Source organism: Anticarsia gemmatalis, chromosome 15 (assembly GCF_050436995.1).
Source record: "Anticarsia gemmatalis isolate Benzon Research Colony breed Stoneville strain chromosome 15, ilAntGemm2 primary, whole genome shotgun sequence".
Lineage (NCBI taxonomy): Eukaryota > Metazoa > Arthropoda > Insecta > Lepidoptera > Erebidae > Anticarsia > Anticarsia gemmatalis.
The window spans coordinates 9,404,910-9,422,088 of NC_134759.1; the positions used below are offsets into that span (position 1 = coordinate 9,404,910).

General features: G+C 35.8%; 4 protein-coding genes across 4 annotated transcripts; 1 reads left to right on the forward strand and 3 right to left on the reverse strand.

The window, feature by feature from the left end:
- Positions 1-435: 435 nt before the first annotated feature.
- Positions 436-7,555, reverse strand: LOC142978845 (ubiquitin carboxyl-terminal hydrolase 3-like). Its single transcript, XM_076123435.1, has 10 exons — positions 7,281-7,555; positions 6,372-6,516; positions 5,719-6,034; positions 4,969-5,322; positions 4,553-4,698; positions 4,319-4,436; positions 3,912-4,043; positions 3,216-3,358; positions 2,848-2,994; positions 436-2,570 (listed from the first exon to the last, which is right to left on the reverse strand). The coding sequence occupies exons 1-10, from the start codon at positions 7,366-7,368 to the stop codon at positions 2,396-2,398; spliced, it is 1,764 nt and encodes a 587-aa protein (XP_075979550.1). The 5' UTR covers positions 7,369-7,555; the 3' UTR covers positions 436-2,395.
- An 877-nt stretch (positions 7,556-8,432) lies between these two features.
- Positions 8,433-10,927, reverse strand: RpS17 (ribosomal protein S17). The gene is made up of 3 exons (XM_076123459.1): positions 10,768-10,927; positions 10,474-10,625; positions 8,433-8,702 (listed from the first exon to the last, which is right to left on the reverse strand). The coding sequence occupies exons 1-3, from the start codon at positions 10,768-10,770 to the stop codon at positions 8,456-8,458; spliced, it is 402 nt and encodes a 133-aa protein (XP_075979574.1). The 5' UTR covers positions 10,771-10,927; the 3' UTR covers positions 8,433-8,455.
- A 512-nt stretch (positions 10,928-11,439) lies between these two features.
- Positions 11,440-16,232, forward strand: Fkbp39 (FK506-binding protein 39kD). The gene is made up of 8 exons (XM_076123184.1): positions 11,440-11,635; positions 12,501-12,728; positions 13,043-13,218; positions 13,495-13,646; positions 13,842-14,103; positions 14,285-14,455; positions 14,653-14,825; positions 14,973-16,232. Exons 1-8 carry the CDS (start codon positions 11,626-11,628, stop codon positions 15,052-15,054), a joined length of 1,254 nt encoding a protein of 417 aa, XP_075979299.1. The 5' UTR covers positions 11,440-11,625; the 3' UTR covers positions 15,055-16,232.
- On the reverse strand, positions 16,228-16,940 carry LOC142978679 (UPF0729 protein AAEL015238). The gene has a single exon (XM_076123185.1). It carries the CDS (start codon positions 16,750-16,752, stop codon positions 16,495-16,497), a length of 258 nt encoding a protein of 85 aa, XP_075979300.1. The 5' UTR covers positions 16,753-16,940; the 3' UTR covers positions 16,228-16,494.
- Between the last annotated feature and the right edge of the window lie 239 nt (positions 16,941-17,179).

Here is a 17,179-nt window from a genome sequence, read left to right on the forward strand (position 1 = left end):
GCCGCTTGTGATGACTTTGAAAAAGATCGTGGGGATCATAAAGTAAAACAAATAGTAGCAGCCACGATTGAATTATCCGCAAGAAAACATAAACGCCCTGAAACGAGTGAACCGCCGGTTAAACTTGATAACAGTGAGTGGAACCGCGAAACTAGAGAAGAGAAAGAAACTCGCTTCTATGACTATGTTTTAGAGCAATCAGAACCTGTTGTTGATGCACAGAATTCTGTGGATCGTCTATGGATGAAAAATAACATACCTTTTCTGAAGCCAGCTGAATGGGATCAATTTATACCTATATCAAAGAGCCCAGAGTCGTATCGTCTATCACTCGGTAGTGTTATAGAAGAACGTCAAACATGGTATAAGCGGTTTATCAATTTACTTAATTGTTGTAAGTAGGATCAAAATAGTATTTAAATAAAACAACATGGCTGCTTTAAATTGGCGAATTTATTAAATTCAATCACTATCAACTTCCAGTAATTGAAGTAGGTACTTAGACAAAATAAACCTGCTATTTAAAGGTACTTCGCAAAAGAGAATTCACGACACAAATAGTCATCAGCAGTTTTATGTACATACACAAGATTATACTATCACAATGTTTTACACACAAAACGACCTCTCGTATTGCATATAAGCTTGTACAATAATAGCGCATCATATGTAAGATCATTCTAAAATCAGTACTTGCAATATTATAAGCGGATTTATAATTATAATTTGATACTATTGAGACAGATGCCGACTAAAAAAATGTTATTTCAACTATTAAAATGTTTCACATATGATTATTTTAGGTTTTCTTCATCACCATGGCGTGCTTTGGCTTTAGCTACTTGAATGTCCACTTAAATACGATGCGCTATTAAGGTAGAATGTCAAATAGTAAAAAAATAATTAAACTCACAATCCATAAGACATCGCGGGAATGTAAAGTATAGTGCAATTAGTATTGCAAACGGACACAACGTCCAACTTAACAAAAATCCCAGTTTCATTAACTAATTTAAGTGAAATGCATCATATGGCATGTCACTCGTTACCGTCATAACGTACATAGACAATACATCGCGTTTTAAAAATACAGTAGTAATTTAGGAATCGAAATTTCGCACATTTTATATAATGTAAGCTTAAAATCCATATAGTATTGATTCATCAACAACTGCATAAACTATTTAATTTGTATGAGTATTCATTATTATATCTATAACATAATATTTGACTATAGGAGGCAAGTGCTACACAACATATAAGTTACATCGACTGTCAACACTATTTGAGGAGTTCTAAAACAAAGAATGCTTTACAAATATGTTCAAACAATATATAGATATCGATGTAACTCTAGCAAAATTTGAAACACTATTAAAGCCGAAAATAGTGTTTCGTATAAATGCGGCAGATACGCCGTTAAACATCCAAAAAGACAAATACTTATGTAGAAAAAGTGCCGTCATAATGAAAAAGGTTGTATCTGATAAATATTAGGGTAGGGGGATATTTCACTTTGAGTTATAACACGTTATTAACTTTAACACTATACTGATACTCTAAAGATCTATCGTCATTATATTTTCTATATTCAGGTAAGATATCTCCCTTTTTCTTATAAAGGCAACTAATATTTGTACGAATCCTAGGTTTATAAAACCATTGAGACCTGCTCAATTATTGCTCACGGGAATGCTTGTATTGCGGACCTTCAAGTGTACAAATGTGTGTAAATACATATTTCAATAAGTTAAATAACCAGGGATAAATATATTACTACATGATTTACTTTTAAAATGCCCAAACGTTATATACTAATCACTGCGATCAAATATCACACAAGAATCTCGTACGCCACATCGCCATATAGAGGAAATAAATTAAACTCGACAATTCGTTGACTCACGCGCGAAATTATTAAATTCATCCATCTTTTCCCGACAACGACGGTTTAATTAATATTAAATTATCTATTACACGTTTGACGTAAGCGTTAAATAACAAACGCTACGGTACATTCACTCACAAAACGAGACAGATTGACATTAATTTCGGGCGTCGATCGACCGGTACAATTCGGTCATCGTTCTATCTGGCTCGATACGCGCCCACCGACCGGGTCCCACGTTTTATCTTTCGATATTCCTATTTAGAAACAACCGATTCGTTTAAGAAACCGAACGCTCCTATCTAAGGATATAACGTGGAAACCGATCGTGACGGATGCCAACTTCAGAGAACTGCTGAAACTCAAAGTTCACACTTCATTCGTCGACAGTACGACGGAGACCGCAGACTAGCTGGAATCAAGGAACACTAGGTCCCAAGCGATCGGGTAGAGAGGCAGTCCGGGTCGCGGGCGGCCGCGGGGGGAGCGTTAGGCGGCGGGGCGGGGTCACGTGGCGCCGGGCGCGGGCGCGGCCAGCGCCAGCTCGCGGCGGATGTAGAACAGGATGTAGGGCTTGCAGCCCGCCACCGCCGCCGTCTCCGCCGCGCGCACCGTCTGGTCGTTGAAGTGGAACCACTGCTCCTCGTTGATCGCGAACGCCGTGTAGTGGCCCGACCCGGCCCTGTTCACATTTTAATATAACGTTTAATGACATATTCCATATTTCAGACCGAATTCATGTAGTATAATATACATAACACTATTCTTGTTTCAGAATATCGAAAATACGGGAGCTATTTCTGACAATCATTTTTATCATCTGTCAAGTGCAAGTAGCATGATACTATGATCAATGATAATAATAGCCTTTAAGGTTTAATGCCATGATAATAATGTGCCAGCTTTAGACAATCCTTGCGAGCATAGTCATAGCAGTAATAAGACACAAGGACAGTTACCCGGAGCCGTGGTGCACGATGACGGCGGCGAGGTCGTACAGGTTGTTCCCGCGGCCGGAGCGCCGCGTGTCGGGCACGTTGCTCAGCACGAAGCGCGACATGTCCAGCGCGCGCAGCGGGAACGAGATGCTCGTGTCCACCTTGGTCCTGTACCGACAACACACAACATCTCGGATATATGTAGGTATATACAATACCAACATGACTGTTGAAATCAATACCGTTTTATGCATTTACACGGATTGAATAATTCTTGGAGCTAGTCTTGTTTAATAATGTCCGACAAAAGCCAGTTTAATTAAAGACTTCAGCATTCCTCGAAAGGAAATGGATGTAACAGTATCCTTTGAAATCATTCATTATCTTACCTAAAATAGTTATGCCACCGGAATCTCTTCAAGTGTAGACATAGTACATTGGGTAATCTGCGTATCCAGAACTGTTTGGTTGACTTTTGCTTGCACTTGCAACTGCTGCAAAAGTAACGCTCCGTGTCTGCCAATTCTTCTACCTAGAAAAACATTATGAAAATGTTTCATTCTATCTTTCAAACATATCTCAATAGAAAAAAAATACTGACATTTACAGTATGGCAACCAGTTGCATGCTGTCGAACAAGTGATAAACAACAGGTTACCATTCGAAAAAAGAAAAAAGTATAATCGAAAGTTCAAGGTGAATTTGCAAGTTCGATCGATCTATAACTCCAACTTTTTTTTATATTCAGCAATTCGCAGCAGACACGCGGATATTTTTGAACATCTCATTAAAATGTTAAAATATTTTGGTCTCATCAGATTAGACAAATTTTTATCTGCCTTAAAATGTTTATGCATAATCTTTCAGACTCTACGAATTCGGCGGATACGACGCGTCGACAAATAAAATAACGTCTTAAACTTAAATTTTTAGACCTAAAAGTATTAAGTATTCTGTATTAACGTGTCGTCAGGATTAGACGGATATAAAAATCAAGCACATGCAATAAAAGATCCCAAAACTCTACAAATCTGTGCCTAAAAACGAGGTCTATACATAAAGGGAGGTATTGTGAGCGTGTATACCTGCACGAAGCTGGCGAGGCAGTCGGTGAGTGCGACGGGCGCGTCGTGTCGCGGCGTGTCGGGCAGCTCCAGCGACAGATCCAGGAACGGGTCGAACTTCTTGCTCTCCGTGCCGCACGCCAGGCACCGCACCTGCACACACACACACCAGCTTATTACCACCACACGACCATTACGACCAGTCTTATCTGCAATCATCTTTTTTCTTTCTTTGGTGTTTGATTCATAAAAGTAATTTCAAAATCCTACTTGTGTCGATTTCGTTATGCGATAATAAGCAATTTGTGTTTTCCATAACCAACATTTAGAATAGCAACTTACAGAACATATAGTAAAATTTTGAATATGCAAGCATATTTTCAATTTTATTTTGCTGTACTTCTGTTGAATGGATCGTGTGTACTTACTTCGCTCTGCAGCGTGCCTCCAAACACAGCCGTTACAATAGAAGCGGAAGGCGCACGCTGAACAAAACCCACTTCAGCGCGGTCCGGCGGTAACAACTGTAGCAGTTCTGTGTGTAATCTGAAAATTAAACAACAAATTATTTTATATAGACATATAAATAAAAAATTCAAAGTTTAACTTGGTTTAGTAGTAAATTCCAATAAAGAATGGCCAGTTCAGAGTTTTTTATTTACCTATCTAACATATATCGTAGGAATTCATGCGCGTCTTGCTGCTGGTAACCACGAAACCTCGGCACCACCTTCCATATGACGAGAAACAAGCATTCTGGAGATATCGCGCCTTTTGTCCCACAACCACTGTTCAAGTTTATTAACACCTGAAATTAAAAAATATTTTTTATGTATTGATATGTGGGAAAGTTTTATATTTCAATAGTTTACTTAAAATAGTGTATTTCCACAATCAAGTTGAATGTAATTCTTACGGATGACTAACGCGTGATGCGGTAATAACGATACAAACAGTAATTACATGCTAAATTACATTTATCTGACTCATAGTGAGATGGTTTTGTGTGTATGCAAAGTTACTATACTCAGAACAAATATTATTTAAACGAAAATAATAAATAAAGTAATAAACAAACCTTTCTTAATTCTTCTGCCATAACAACATCATGCATCTCTTGCCGCGTGTAACTTCTTGAATGATAAACTTTACGTCCATTCGTCTTCATTTCTAAAGACGGCAGTTGACTAAAATAGCAACTAAACTCCTGTATATTATTAAGACTTTGTAGTACCGCATTCATGAAACATGTATTGCCTAAATTTTTTAATCCTACAATTTTCTTTTCTCGTTGACTCTTGCCATTGCATGGTGAAGATTTCTTCTCTTTACTTCTAGGTGCATTTGAAATATTCTCTGTCGAACTGCTATCTCCCGAATGAGTTCGTTTGCGAGATCGCGGCCTTAAACTTCTTACTGGTTCTTCAGTTCCCTGTAAAGTTTACATCAATATTTATGATTTAGTTTCAAATATTCACATTATATACATCCTTGACTAAGAGATAATACATTTATTTGAATTTTTGGGTAGTCAAAAACATTAAGCCAGGTCTTAAGATAAAATTATATTAATCATTATCAGGAAGACTAACCATACATTAATCTACAGAGGCCACAGCCTTACTTTTTTTAGTTATTAAGTGATTCCTTAACATTGTGCATAAACTAATAAGAGACCTCTGTCAGGAAAAGATTCAGAAATACTGTTCTACTTCATTTAGAATTGCAGCAAAAATTCTCATAATTAAGCATATCTTCCTCAAGTTCTTGACATAAATATAGTACATTCATCAAACAAATGATCTAATCTTATCTCAGAAAATCTTACCTTAATACTTTTCGATGGTTTACTGTCACTGGGTTCAGGAGCAATATTGGGTAATTCACTAAATGAGCTAGTAGGTACAACATCTGGCAGTGTAGAGCCATCTACACTACCATTGGGTGAAGAAGGTTTATCCACTATAGACAAGCTTGAAACAGTACTGTTGCCAGCATCACTGCCATCCTTACTCTCTTCACTTTGTTCTATGTTGCCATTTGCTTCTACATTATTCTGTGTTCTATGCTGCATAATACTTTGCCTTATTTTATCTATTGTTTGATACTCCAAGTCATTTGAAACATAATCATCACATTTGTAACTGAAAACAGAAGAAAAGAAAGTTTTAGTTCAAATCATTTACTATCTTGTTAAAGAACTAATGAATTAATACTTTTAAAAGAAATCTTAGAATTATAGAAACATTTCTTATAATAGGTACTAGTATAGTAGCACAAAAAACAGCTAATAATATCTCAGTCCATTGACCTTTACAAGATGTTGATTTCCTATACAAAAACAAGTTTTATACTGTACTGTGTATTCATAAATCTGTTTCCTAGAATAGAATAACAACAAACCAGTGTATCAGTGACTAATACAATTAGTTTCACTTTACGTAATGTGATAGTTTGATATTAGATAAAGGAGGTTATTACCAGTAAACAGAATAGACATCACAGCTCATACATAGCTGGTGATCCAAACTCTCTGCATGTTGCTTCGCATGGCCATTCACATAACGGCCACAGTTGACAGCTCCACATTGCAGGCACAACCAATTCTGATCCTCTACTGCACATTCTACATAAAAAATAATAAAAAAATGTTGTTGACTATAACTACAGATAAACATAGAAATCAATAGCTTCAATCTAGTATCAAGTTAGAAGATTTTTTTTTAATTTGGATTGTTGATATCATGTGTCAACTAGTTTTCATTAACCAGTGACTCTTAAGTGGTTTTGGTTGGTTAGGTGTAGTGCAAGCCAAATAGAATTATTTATTAACTTTTTAGTAGTAACAGTCCCTGCAATACCTACAAATGCTACCTGAATAGAAGTGATAAAAGATATCATCTATCTACAATATCTTTGCCCAGTAGATAATGTTTGATACCAGAAACATTAACAAATATTTTATGAGTGAACTCAAAACGCAAGTCTACAGCTAAAAGTAGTATGCCTTCAGGCAATTACAAGTGTTATTAGAATCTCATGCGATGTGACGCTTCCGGCAACAGACCGGCGGCGAACTTCGGCGCAAGAAACATACAGCGCATTTACATGACGCCATGGTGGTCGGCAAGCTCCTAGTTTAAAATAGCTCATCTGATGAGGTTTATGCATTATTTTAACCCACCGCGTCAGAAATGCGACATCGTCAGTCACGGTCACCCATGCCGCGCCCCCCTCCCGTACCCCTCGAACAGCTGATTATTAAAGTTCGCTGTATTGATTTTTCGAAACTAACCTCCCGTGATGAATACAATGCGGTGCTTTTGAACAGATAACTGTTTTACGAAGCTGGCAAGAGGACATTGAATACAAATAAATGAATATATTTACCTGAACAGTTGAAGTTCTTTGTGATCGTCGTGTCCTCAACGTTGAAATCATCCACCTTGACGTTATCTAATAAATGTGAACATTCCATTCTTCATAATACGAAAGAATCGAAATAATAACACTTGTATCTAATTCATCGATAATTTAATTAAAATAATGATTTTAACGCAGCTATGTGCCTCAAGCTCAATTACTCGTAACAAGCAAGCAAGCCTAAACCGAATGAGAGCGACATATTTATTCACATTTTTGATTGGCCAGCTACATAGGAGCGAGCGAGTACGCAAACTCGTCAGAAAAACATAACAACCGTGTTGCGTTCGGATACACATCCGAACCATAATATAATTTTAAGCTTGTTGTACATGTAGATATTATTATTTTATAAGTACTTACCAACCTATAATAACCATGTATGATAATTTTAAGAATAACAGAATTTTGTGTAAGAATAATTTATTTGTTAATTAAAGTCATGCCTTGCACATTCTACTTTGTTTGTGTGAAGTTTTTGAGTTCGAGCTTGAAGGACAACCAATTATATTGAATGGACGCATTTTTCTCTTTCTACTAAACACCGGTATTATTGTTTTCCTTTCTAATCATCAAAATATTGTTGTTAAAAGTGGTGCTTAAATTTTCTAAAGATTAAAAGGCTTGCAGAGATTTCAGGTTTGGTCTCGAGTTGGGTCATACGGGACCGGGACGTATTCGAAGCTCTCTGTCAAGATACATATTATCTTGACGTATTATCGTTCTGGGTACGATTTGGGGTCAAAGACCTTAAGTATACGCACCTGGCCAGCTACAAATGTAGGGAGTAGTGTACCTACATGTCTACTACACTTTGACATAGACATTTCAGTAAGCATAGCCTGACATGTATCAGTGTTTATTATATTGATAATAATATGTACAACATATCACAAAGCTATAGTTTGTTTCACCAGACTTATGGTAATAAGAATATTTTTCAAAATAGCTAAACTTTATAAAAATCAGTTCATAGTTCATGAATAAGTGTCAGATAACCTCTGTTAGATAGAATCAGCTAATGTATGAAAATAAGTATAAATTCCATCTGATGAGTGATTTAATATTTGTTTAGGTATGGTGAAATCAGTCTTGTGGGCAGAAAATAACACAAAGAAATTTACATAATTATTTTATTATCCTTAATTACGTCTGCCACCATAGCCTCCAGAAGTAGCAGGCTGTGTGAGTTGAAGTCCATTGATGTTGTTGAAGTCGAGCATCTTCAACATGTCCTTGGTATCAGGGTCAACTTCAATGATGTCATGCTCAAGAGCAGAAACTTCAGGCACATAGTTGTCACGCCTCTCACGCTCCTCTTCTTGAAGCTTGATGGAGATTCCTCTGACCTGAGAGTGTCTGAGACGCCTCATCAAATGGGTAGCAAACCTGAAATAATTTAACATGTTATAAATATAAATTACATTTGAATTTAATATATTTTAATAAAATGCATAGGGATCTCGGTTGGAGTGTAGCAAAGGGTGTGCAAGGCGACTAGGACTTAGAAAATTTTTCGAAAATTTTCAAAAATGTTATATATTGTAATTCTTTTGCTTTTATCGTATAGATTGGCTAAAAATAAGCACTTTTTGCCCCTTGAGTTTTTTTGATCCGACCCACCGTTTGCCGACAAAATGGGTTTGAAGTTCTCTCGTTACTATAGGAAGCTGGACTTAGAAAATTTTTCGACGAAAATTAAAAAGTCTCAAAATGTTGCTGTTTTTGGTTTTTATCGTATAGATTGGCTAAAAATAAACACTTTTTATCCCTTGAAATTTTTTGATCAGATCGACCGTTCGCCGACAAAATCAAAATGAAAGTCCAAAAACGGAGTTTTTGGCAAACCGACATGGGTAGGTTAGGTTAGAAGGCTGAGGTGGGAGCGAGCGAAGCGAAGCTCCCACCTCAGCCTTCGTGGTTATTTTTTTTTAAACCACCCAGAAGGAGGAGCCCCGCGAAGCGGGGCTCCGGCGACATGCTGTAATATCAAAAGAGACGAAAAGTAAATAAATGGGACTTTGAAGAGGTCGCCGGAGCCCCGCTTCGCGGGGCTCCTCCTTCTGGGTGGTTTAAAAAAAAATAACCACGAAGGCTGAGGTGGGAGCTTCGCTTCGCTCGCTCCCACCTCAGCCTTCTAACCTAACCTACCCATGTCGGTTTGCCAAAAACTCCGTTTTTGGACTTTCATTTTGATTTTGTCGGCGAACGGTCGATCTGATCAAAAAATTTCAAGGGATAAAAAGTGTTTATTTTTAGCCAATCTATACGATAAAAACCAAAAACAGCAACATTTTGAGACTTTTTAATTTTCGTCGAAAAATTTTCTAAGTCCAGCTTCCTATAGTAACGAGAGAACTTCAAACCCATTTTGTCGGCAAACGGTGGGTCGGATCAAAAAAACTCAAGGGGCAAAAAGTGCTTATTTTTTGCCAATCTACACGATAAAAGCAAAAGAAACACGATTAATGAATTTTTCAAAAATCGTGAAAATTTTTCTAAGTCCTAATCGCCTTGCACACCCTTTGCTACACTCCAACCGGGATCTCTGCTAAGTGTATTGCTACACTATAGTGCTGTGCTGTTAAATCATAAATGTAATGAAGGTTTTTATTTCACCTACTTAATGCTACTAAAGAAAGTCCAGTGAATTTTAGAGTTAACAGGGCAACTGCAGTACAGATCAATTGTTAATTTCTGAATACACAATTCAGATACACTTAAGTTTTATATAGTTCAGGGTATGTTTCATGATCTCATGTCTTTGTACTCTACTACAATAGATTGTTTAGATATGCTATTAATTGATAATTAGAACACTATTTAATACAAGACTAACTTACAAAGGTTATGTTAGTAATCCAAGATATGTGAATAAATAATTATTTTTTGATGATGCTTTGAATCAAGGGTGTAGAAGATTTATTAACAGGAGTTATTAAAATAGCCTGATCAAATAGCTTGGCTAGCAATTGCAGTCTGATACAACTTACACACATGAAAGTTATGACCTATTTGTTTATGATAGACAATATTGTTCTAGAAGTGTTCCTGAGTCGTTGAGCTTGAGTTAAGTGTGAATAGTCTAGATTTGGACCCACGCACTGGGCCACACACAAAGGGCTAAGTTATGATCTGACAAGAAGTAACAAAAACTTACCCAGCAATTTTGTTGCGAAGGGGCTTGGTAGGAATGATAGCGATTTCCTCACATATTCTCTTGTTCGTGTCAAAATCAAGGGTCAACCTTGTGTAGTATTTCTCAATGATAATCTTTGCCGCTTTCTTGACGGTCTTAGTCCTGACACGACCCTGGAATTGAAGAGGTTAGCTGGTAAATATGCCTTTTAGGACCGTCATTTCTCATCCAACGAACGGATAATGAAGCACTACAATCACATTTCCACATGATTACACAGATTTTACAAGATTTTGAGTAAAATATTTTATTTACCATGGCTGAAACACTGCAGTTATCTTCACTGACAGATACGAAAGACAGAAAGGTTTTATTTTTTTTGTTCCGAAACTTCAAAAGTCAAGTAGTCTATGGTATTCAGTATTTTATTGACATTCTCGTTTTGTTAATGCAAATACCTTAAATTAGGAATGATTAATAACGCTGTCGCAGTACGTAGGCCAGTACCCAAAAAAAAATATTTAGAATAAGGTATCCATAATATATGTGAAACAGCTATGTCTCAAACAAAGAATCAAATCATCGTGCTGCACATAAATTTAACGTTTGTTCTCCTTTAAAACATTTCCAAAAGTACCCACAAAATCTTACTTATGTACTTACGCTTTTGAAATATAATTATATTGTTACCTGTTCGTAATATAATTATTATATGTTGCTAACAAATATTATAATTATAAATTTATAAAAATAACAATACCATTTTTGGACACCTCACTAACAGTCTGAGTCTAAACTAAGCAGAGCGTGTACTGTAAAATTATTAAATTACATGTTAAATAACCTTTATTATTTATGTAGCTCTTTACTTCTAATGCTCGAAAATCATGGTTTAAATATTTTGAACATCAATAGAATGTCATCGTGCTGGATTGATTCCGATTAAAAATGTCAAATAATGTTTAATTGTCTATGATTTCCTCTTCCATCCATTTCATCGAATAGTTGAATGGAAGGATTTGCCGCGTTCGTTATAATCCACATGTTCGTTTCACTACGATAATTCATTACAGAACAGGCAATTTTAGCCTAGTGACACTCGTACGGCTACCCCAGCAAAGGCTGATCACTTTATTGATTAATTTGTGAATTAGTACTGGGAAATACATCAAGATGTTTTGGGGTAAGTAATAAGCCGGTTAAATTAACCACCACGTGTTGGTGCCATTTATCTCTCCAATGCGAAATGTGATCCTTGATTCTATGTAGATAACTCTTGAATTTAATATGCTGTAAGCTACTAAATTTGCAACGCTTAGTTTCAGTTTTTAATGCCTTTATCACTTGGCAAATACAGATGCCGTATATTGCCGAAACCGGTATTCTCGAATGAGTATTGTCTTTTTGTTTTACTCATAATCATGAATAGTTGTCACGTTCTTTGTATTAATATGTATTAGATAGCTAAAAGACTAACTAATATCTGTGTAAATAAAAAAAATTGACAAGGAACATGGTTATTACACATGTGATTTTATCTTAAGACTGAAAGTAGTCTTTATAGCTTTGTGGGAGAGCTTATAAATTTATTTGTACTTTTATGGTTATAATATACATACGAGAATATGTACAATAATTGTTGCTAAAATTGTCTACAAAATTATCTATCTATCTATTGATTATGAATGGACTAATTTTCTAGTTGTTCAAACATTACTTATTGCGCATTCCTATGATAGTAAAGTTCCCAAAAAAAATTAATTTGTATATTTTGTTATAATGTTTCTACAAAAAGATTTTAGGTTCCTTAACGATGATTCTGGAGAAGACAAATTTTCAACAACACTCAGAATTTTCAACTTATGCTTATCAATATTATGATACGTAACATTCAATGGTAACTCTTGTATGAGACGTCTAATCTGAACTAGTGATCACTATGTAAAAATGACTGATGCCATGGTGTGATTTTTCACAATTCTTCACACTTCGGGTTAGGAGTATTGATGAATTCTATATTATGGTATTACAACATAACATTTTCACAGGACTTATAATGGAACCGAACAAGCGGTACACCCAAGTGGTGGAGAAGCCGTTCCACATCTCACAGGCCGCTATGGACATCTCAACTGGTGATACTGAACCGTGCCAAGTTATGGTAGTGGTTGATGGCAAAAACTTCCTTGTGTGCACACTACAGAAAAACAAGAACATCCAAGTGCCATTGGATCTTTATTTCAAGGCTGGAGACTCAATTTCATTCCTAACAAATGGTAAGATCTATTTCAATGTTGAGCAATTGCAACTGAATTGAAAAGCATAAGTTTAACTAAGATGAAAAAGAATATTCTTATCCTCTTGTATCCAAACATTTCAAACTGCTGAGCTGTATTTAGACTGTTAGTTAATTTTGTTGAACAGTCATTGAACATTATCAAAGGTTTAGTTCTAGAAAATTGGCTATGTGAGATATTTTTTTCTTTTATCTTTTTTTTTTTTTGTTGATTTTCCTGTAGACCAGGCCAGAATCACATGTTATGGTTGCTGAATTTATGCATATATATTATATAAATTTTTACTTGTACAGGCAGGTGTAATGTCCATTTAACTGGTTACTTGGACCCCGAGTTTGAAGAAGATGATTTGGAGGAGGAGGAAGAAGATGAGGAAGAGGATGCTGAGGATGTCCCAGCACTTGTGCCTGCCAAGAACAAAAGGAAACTGGAGAACAGCAATGATGCCACCGCTAATAAGAAGGCTAAGGTACGAGATGATTCACTGATTGTCCACATTAAAATTATCAATTATATGTTAGCCTTTCATATACATACAACACTTTCACTGCCCAAGCCAGTTAAAACATAGGCATGGCACTTACCAATTGGGTTGTTTGAAACAAAAGTGAGCAAGCCCATGAAATATCACAGAAAGCTGTTGCTATTTGATCTTGTTTGTTCTTATTTTAAGTGTCCCTTAAATAACTGAGACATAAAATAAGCAGTTATCTATAAAGGAACTTACATTTTGGTGTGATTGTAGGCTGATAAGAAGGGCAAGAAGGCAGCAGCAGCTGATGATTCAGACACTGAAGTTGATGAGGATGAGCTTCAGAAGTTCTTGGATGGAGAGGATATTGACACAGATGAGAATGATGAGTCATTCAAAGTGAACACATCAGCTGAAGCAGACAGGTAATTATCTTTAAAGTGTCTCCTATCTTTGGTCTGTGGACCCCTGAAAAGTATTTGTATGGAGAACAGTGTTGATTATGGTCACTCAGCACTATTTTTCACATTAATGCAGTATTATAGTAATTTGTATATTTTTTCTTGCTCAAATTTGAAATGGTAAATGTCCATATACATCATCTCCAATTAAATTCCTAGTGATGATGAAGAAGAAGATGAAGATGGTGAGGAGGAAGAGGACGAAGATGAAGAAGAGGAAGAAGAATCTGATGAAGAAGAAGAAACACCAAAGAAGAAAAAGAAGGGAGCGGCAGAAGAGGCTGACACTACGTTAGACACCAGCAAGGAGGACGGCGCCGTCGACATGTCTAAACTGTCCAAGTCACAGAAACGCCGCCTCAAGAAGAAACTACAACAGCAGAATAAACAGCCACAAGTCAATGGAGTTGACAAGCCTAAGGTAAGTTCAATGTGCCTACAAACACACCCCAAAAATAGTTTTAGGTATTTTTGTTACTTTTCTTAGAAAATCTTACATTTAACAATAATGCAATCAGTTTTAAATTTATAAAAGATACCCAGCAATGTAGTATCTTCTTACCAAAATGCAGTTAACAACAAACTTAATGTGTATTTTATAGAAGGAAGAACCCCAACAAAAGGCTGAGAAAAAGAAGCCAGAAGCCAAGAAGGAGGCCCAAGACGCCCAGCCCGCTGAAAAGAAGGAAAAGAAACAGCTAAGCGGAGGTGTGGCCATAGAGGACCTGAAGGTTGGCAGCGGAGCTGTCGCCAAGCCCGGTAAAGTTGTCATGGTAAGAATAAACTTATTTTTATAATTTTCGATATGTAGCAGAAAACAACTATATCTATGTAAGAGGCTTCTTATAAAAACTAAAAAGTATGTTGTGATCTAATAATAAGATATTAATGTCAAGGTTAAAATGCCTTTCAGAAATTACTTTGCTCCATATTGGATATTTTGATCACTAATTTTATTCTTATTCCATAGGTATACTATGAGGGTCGCCTGAAGAGCAACAACAAGATGTTCGATAACTGCGTGAAAGGACCTGGATTCAAGTTCAGGCTGGGATCCAAGGAGGTGATCTCCGGATGGGATGTCGGTATCGCCGGCATGAAGGTCGGAGGCAAGAGGAAGATTGTGTGCCCACCTGCTATGGCGTAAGTATTCCACTTTATAAACTTGCCTAATTAGAAAGCATGGTTTACAACATCTAATCACACTGCTTTTTATTATAAATGTGTCTGATATGAATATTATATTACATTATTTTAAATACAACATTAACAAAATATTCTTATATGCAGGTACGGAGCCAAAGGCTCACCGCCAGTGATCCCACCAAATTCGACTCTAGTGTTTGAAGTTGAACTGAAGAACATTAAATAAGTCAGTCATGGAATGTGCCAGAATGTCATGGACATCATTGTTTTGCTTTAAGTTGAATGTTTATTGAAAGGTTGACATTGAATGGATGTTGCAGTACAGCATGTTTGTCTGATCTTTGCCACTAATGTAATGCCCCTGCAATTATCTCTTCTATTAGAAGACACAAGTACAATCAGAACTAAATGCAGCTATTTCAAATAAGGTTAAATGAAGAGTACCCTGTTATTATCAGAATTGTGTAAAGGTAGGCTAGTGATGGAAGCTTTTTGTACTCTTTAGTTCATTTTGTATTACATTGAAATGAATAGTTGTTGGTGCATTATGTTAATTATCTAGTGTAAGTTCATTATTAAGTTAGTGTGTAAGAATTGAACTGGACATAGAACTTGACACTACAGGTACTGAAGTGACACAAATATATTTTGATGAATAATTGGAATGTTTCCTTGTTTTCTTTTATGAATTTTCTGATGTATTCATTAGAATTACAGCTCATCTTTATAGATTTTGTTTTAACCTTAAGGGAGGTACAGTCAACTTACCTTTTATTTGTGTAAGAACAAGATTTTACTTAAATTATAATAATTAAACATGATAAAATAATGTAGCAGTACCTATTCTTGTATACTTAATTAAATAATAATATTATATTTTCCATAATCCGACTATTATTAATAAGAGTATTAACTTTATAAGCAGTATACTTATTAAATAATAAAGTAGACATTGATGTTGATAGAATTGTAGATGAGTATCCAGTGTCTACAGTGAAGCATATAAATAGGCGTAAGAGTATTCCAGACATAGAGAGTAAGCACATTGCTCATTATAAGAGTACCAGTATTCTAACAGCAAATAAACGCAATTAAGTAACCATCAGCCTGCATTTGTGATCAGCTTACTGATTTACAATAGTAATTTTGATTCCAATTTGAATTACTGGGTTGGCTGTATAAAGAGAGCCACAGTGCTGTTATAATCAGCAATGTACTGTACCTGTAATTTTATAGACAAACTTGCATAGTAGTAGTCATATGGATTATGTTCACAATAAACTTGTGTAATAGTTTCAGCACTTCATCAGCTTGATTTTAGTCTTGTTGTCTGTACTAAACTGTCAGATGTTGATCTTAAGTAAACATGTGAATAAAACATTAAAATAAAAGTCTCGAGTCCAACTAGTGTTTTATTTAATCACTTGAAAATTATAACAAGGAATGTGATGCTTTGCAAGTAACTGTAAAATACTTGAGAATACTGTAGTCAGTAGAATGAAAGAAATTCATTATGTGCACACATTTATGTGCAGAATTGGTGGAATTCCTGAATGTGAATCAAACTTATCACAAGAATACAGGTGTTTATCGCATGCAAGTCAGCCATGACTTTAATTCTTTACATTAGAACATAAATAACCTAAAAGATACTATCACTTTCACATTAATCAGCTTTTATTCTTTCCGTCGTCGAGGAGGCATTGAGGTCATCTTTTTCAGCAGGTCCAGTTTCTTTCTTTTCTGTTTTCTTTCCGCTAAATGCGCATACTCCTCCTTCACATTTGAATGGAAATTCGGTTTTAACGTTGCCATCGGCGTCTTTCACGGCCCATGGGTTCCAGAAGCGCAAGACGTAAGGTTGGATAAACTTATGCCACAAAAACAACAACACTGGAATGATAAAACAAGGAACGCAAACCATTTTCAACGATAATTACTGCAACTGAGTTTGATCTAGTAAGGCCACACACTGTAGAGCTATTTGCCAATTGAATTTCTTTGTTCTTTTTTTGATAATTTTAGCAAATTTACATAAAATACGGAAATAATTGACGTCACGAATCCATAACGACTGTTCAGCAATCAGCAGCACACAGAAAATTCAATGTCATTTAGCCTGACAAGCGTCAGAATTGTTAATGTCAGCTGTTTGACAATTTCAATTTGACAGTGACAGTATTTTTGTTATTGCAACCTAAGTTTGGGTCACTTTAGCTTATTACTAAAAATAATTATTCACAGTGTTTTTTATGAAGCCATTTCACACACATTTTTAGTAAATAATAAACGCTATAGATATAATAATTATTGAGTATTTAGCTCGTGATTTTGGACTGTGATTTCGGTGA

Excerpts from the sequence above, each read along its gene's own strand:
- RpS17 (XM_076123459.1), bottom strand. Across the intron at positions 8,703-10,473 it reads CTTCGCAACAAAATTGCTGG|GTTTGCTACCCATTTGATGA; the intron begins GTAAGTTTTTGT and ends AAATTATTTCAG.
- LOC142978679 (XM_076123185.1), bottom strand. The coding sequence starts at position 16,752 with ATGGTTTGCGTTCCTTGTTTTATCATTCCAGTGTTGTTGTTTTTGTGG.
- Fkbp39 (XM_076123184.1), top strand. Across the intron at positions 12,729-13,042 it reads AATTTCATTCCTAACAAATG|GCAGGTGTAATGTCCATTTA; the intron begins GTAAGATCTATT and ends TTACTTGTACAG. Across the intron at positions 14,456-14,652 it reads AGCCCGGTAAAGTTGTCATG|GTATACTATGAGGGTCGCCT; the intron begins GTAAGAATAAAC and ends CTTATTCCATAG.
- LOC142978845 (XM_076123435.1), bottom strand. The coding sequence starts at position 7,368 with ATGGAATGTTCACATTTATTAGATAACGTCAAGGTGGATGATTTCAAC. Across the intron at positions 4,437-4,552 it reads CTACGATATATGTTAGATAG|ATTACACACAGAACTGCTAC; the intron begins GTAAATAAAAAA and ends TTTAATTTTCAG. Across the intron at positions 3,359-3,911 it reads GCCTCGCCAGCTTCGTGCAG|GTAGAAGAATTGGCAGACAC; the intron begins GTATACACGCTC and ends ATGTTTTTCTAG.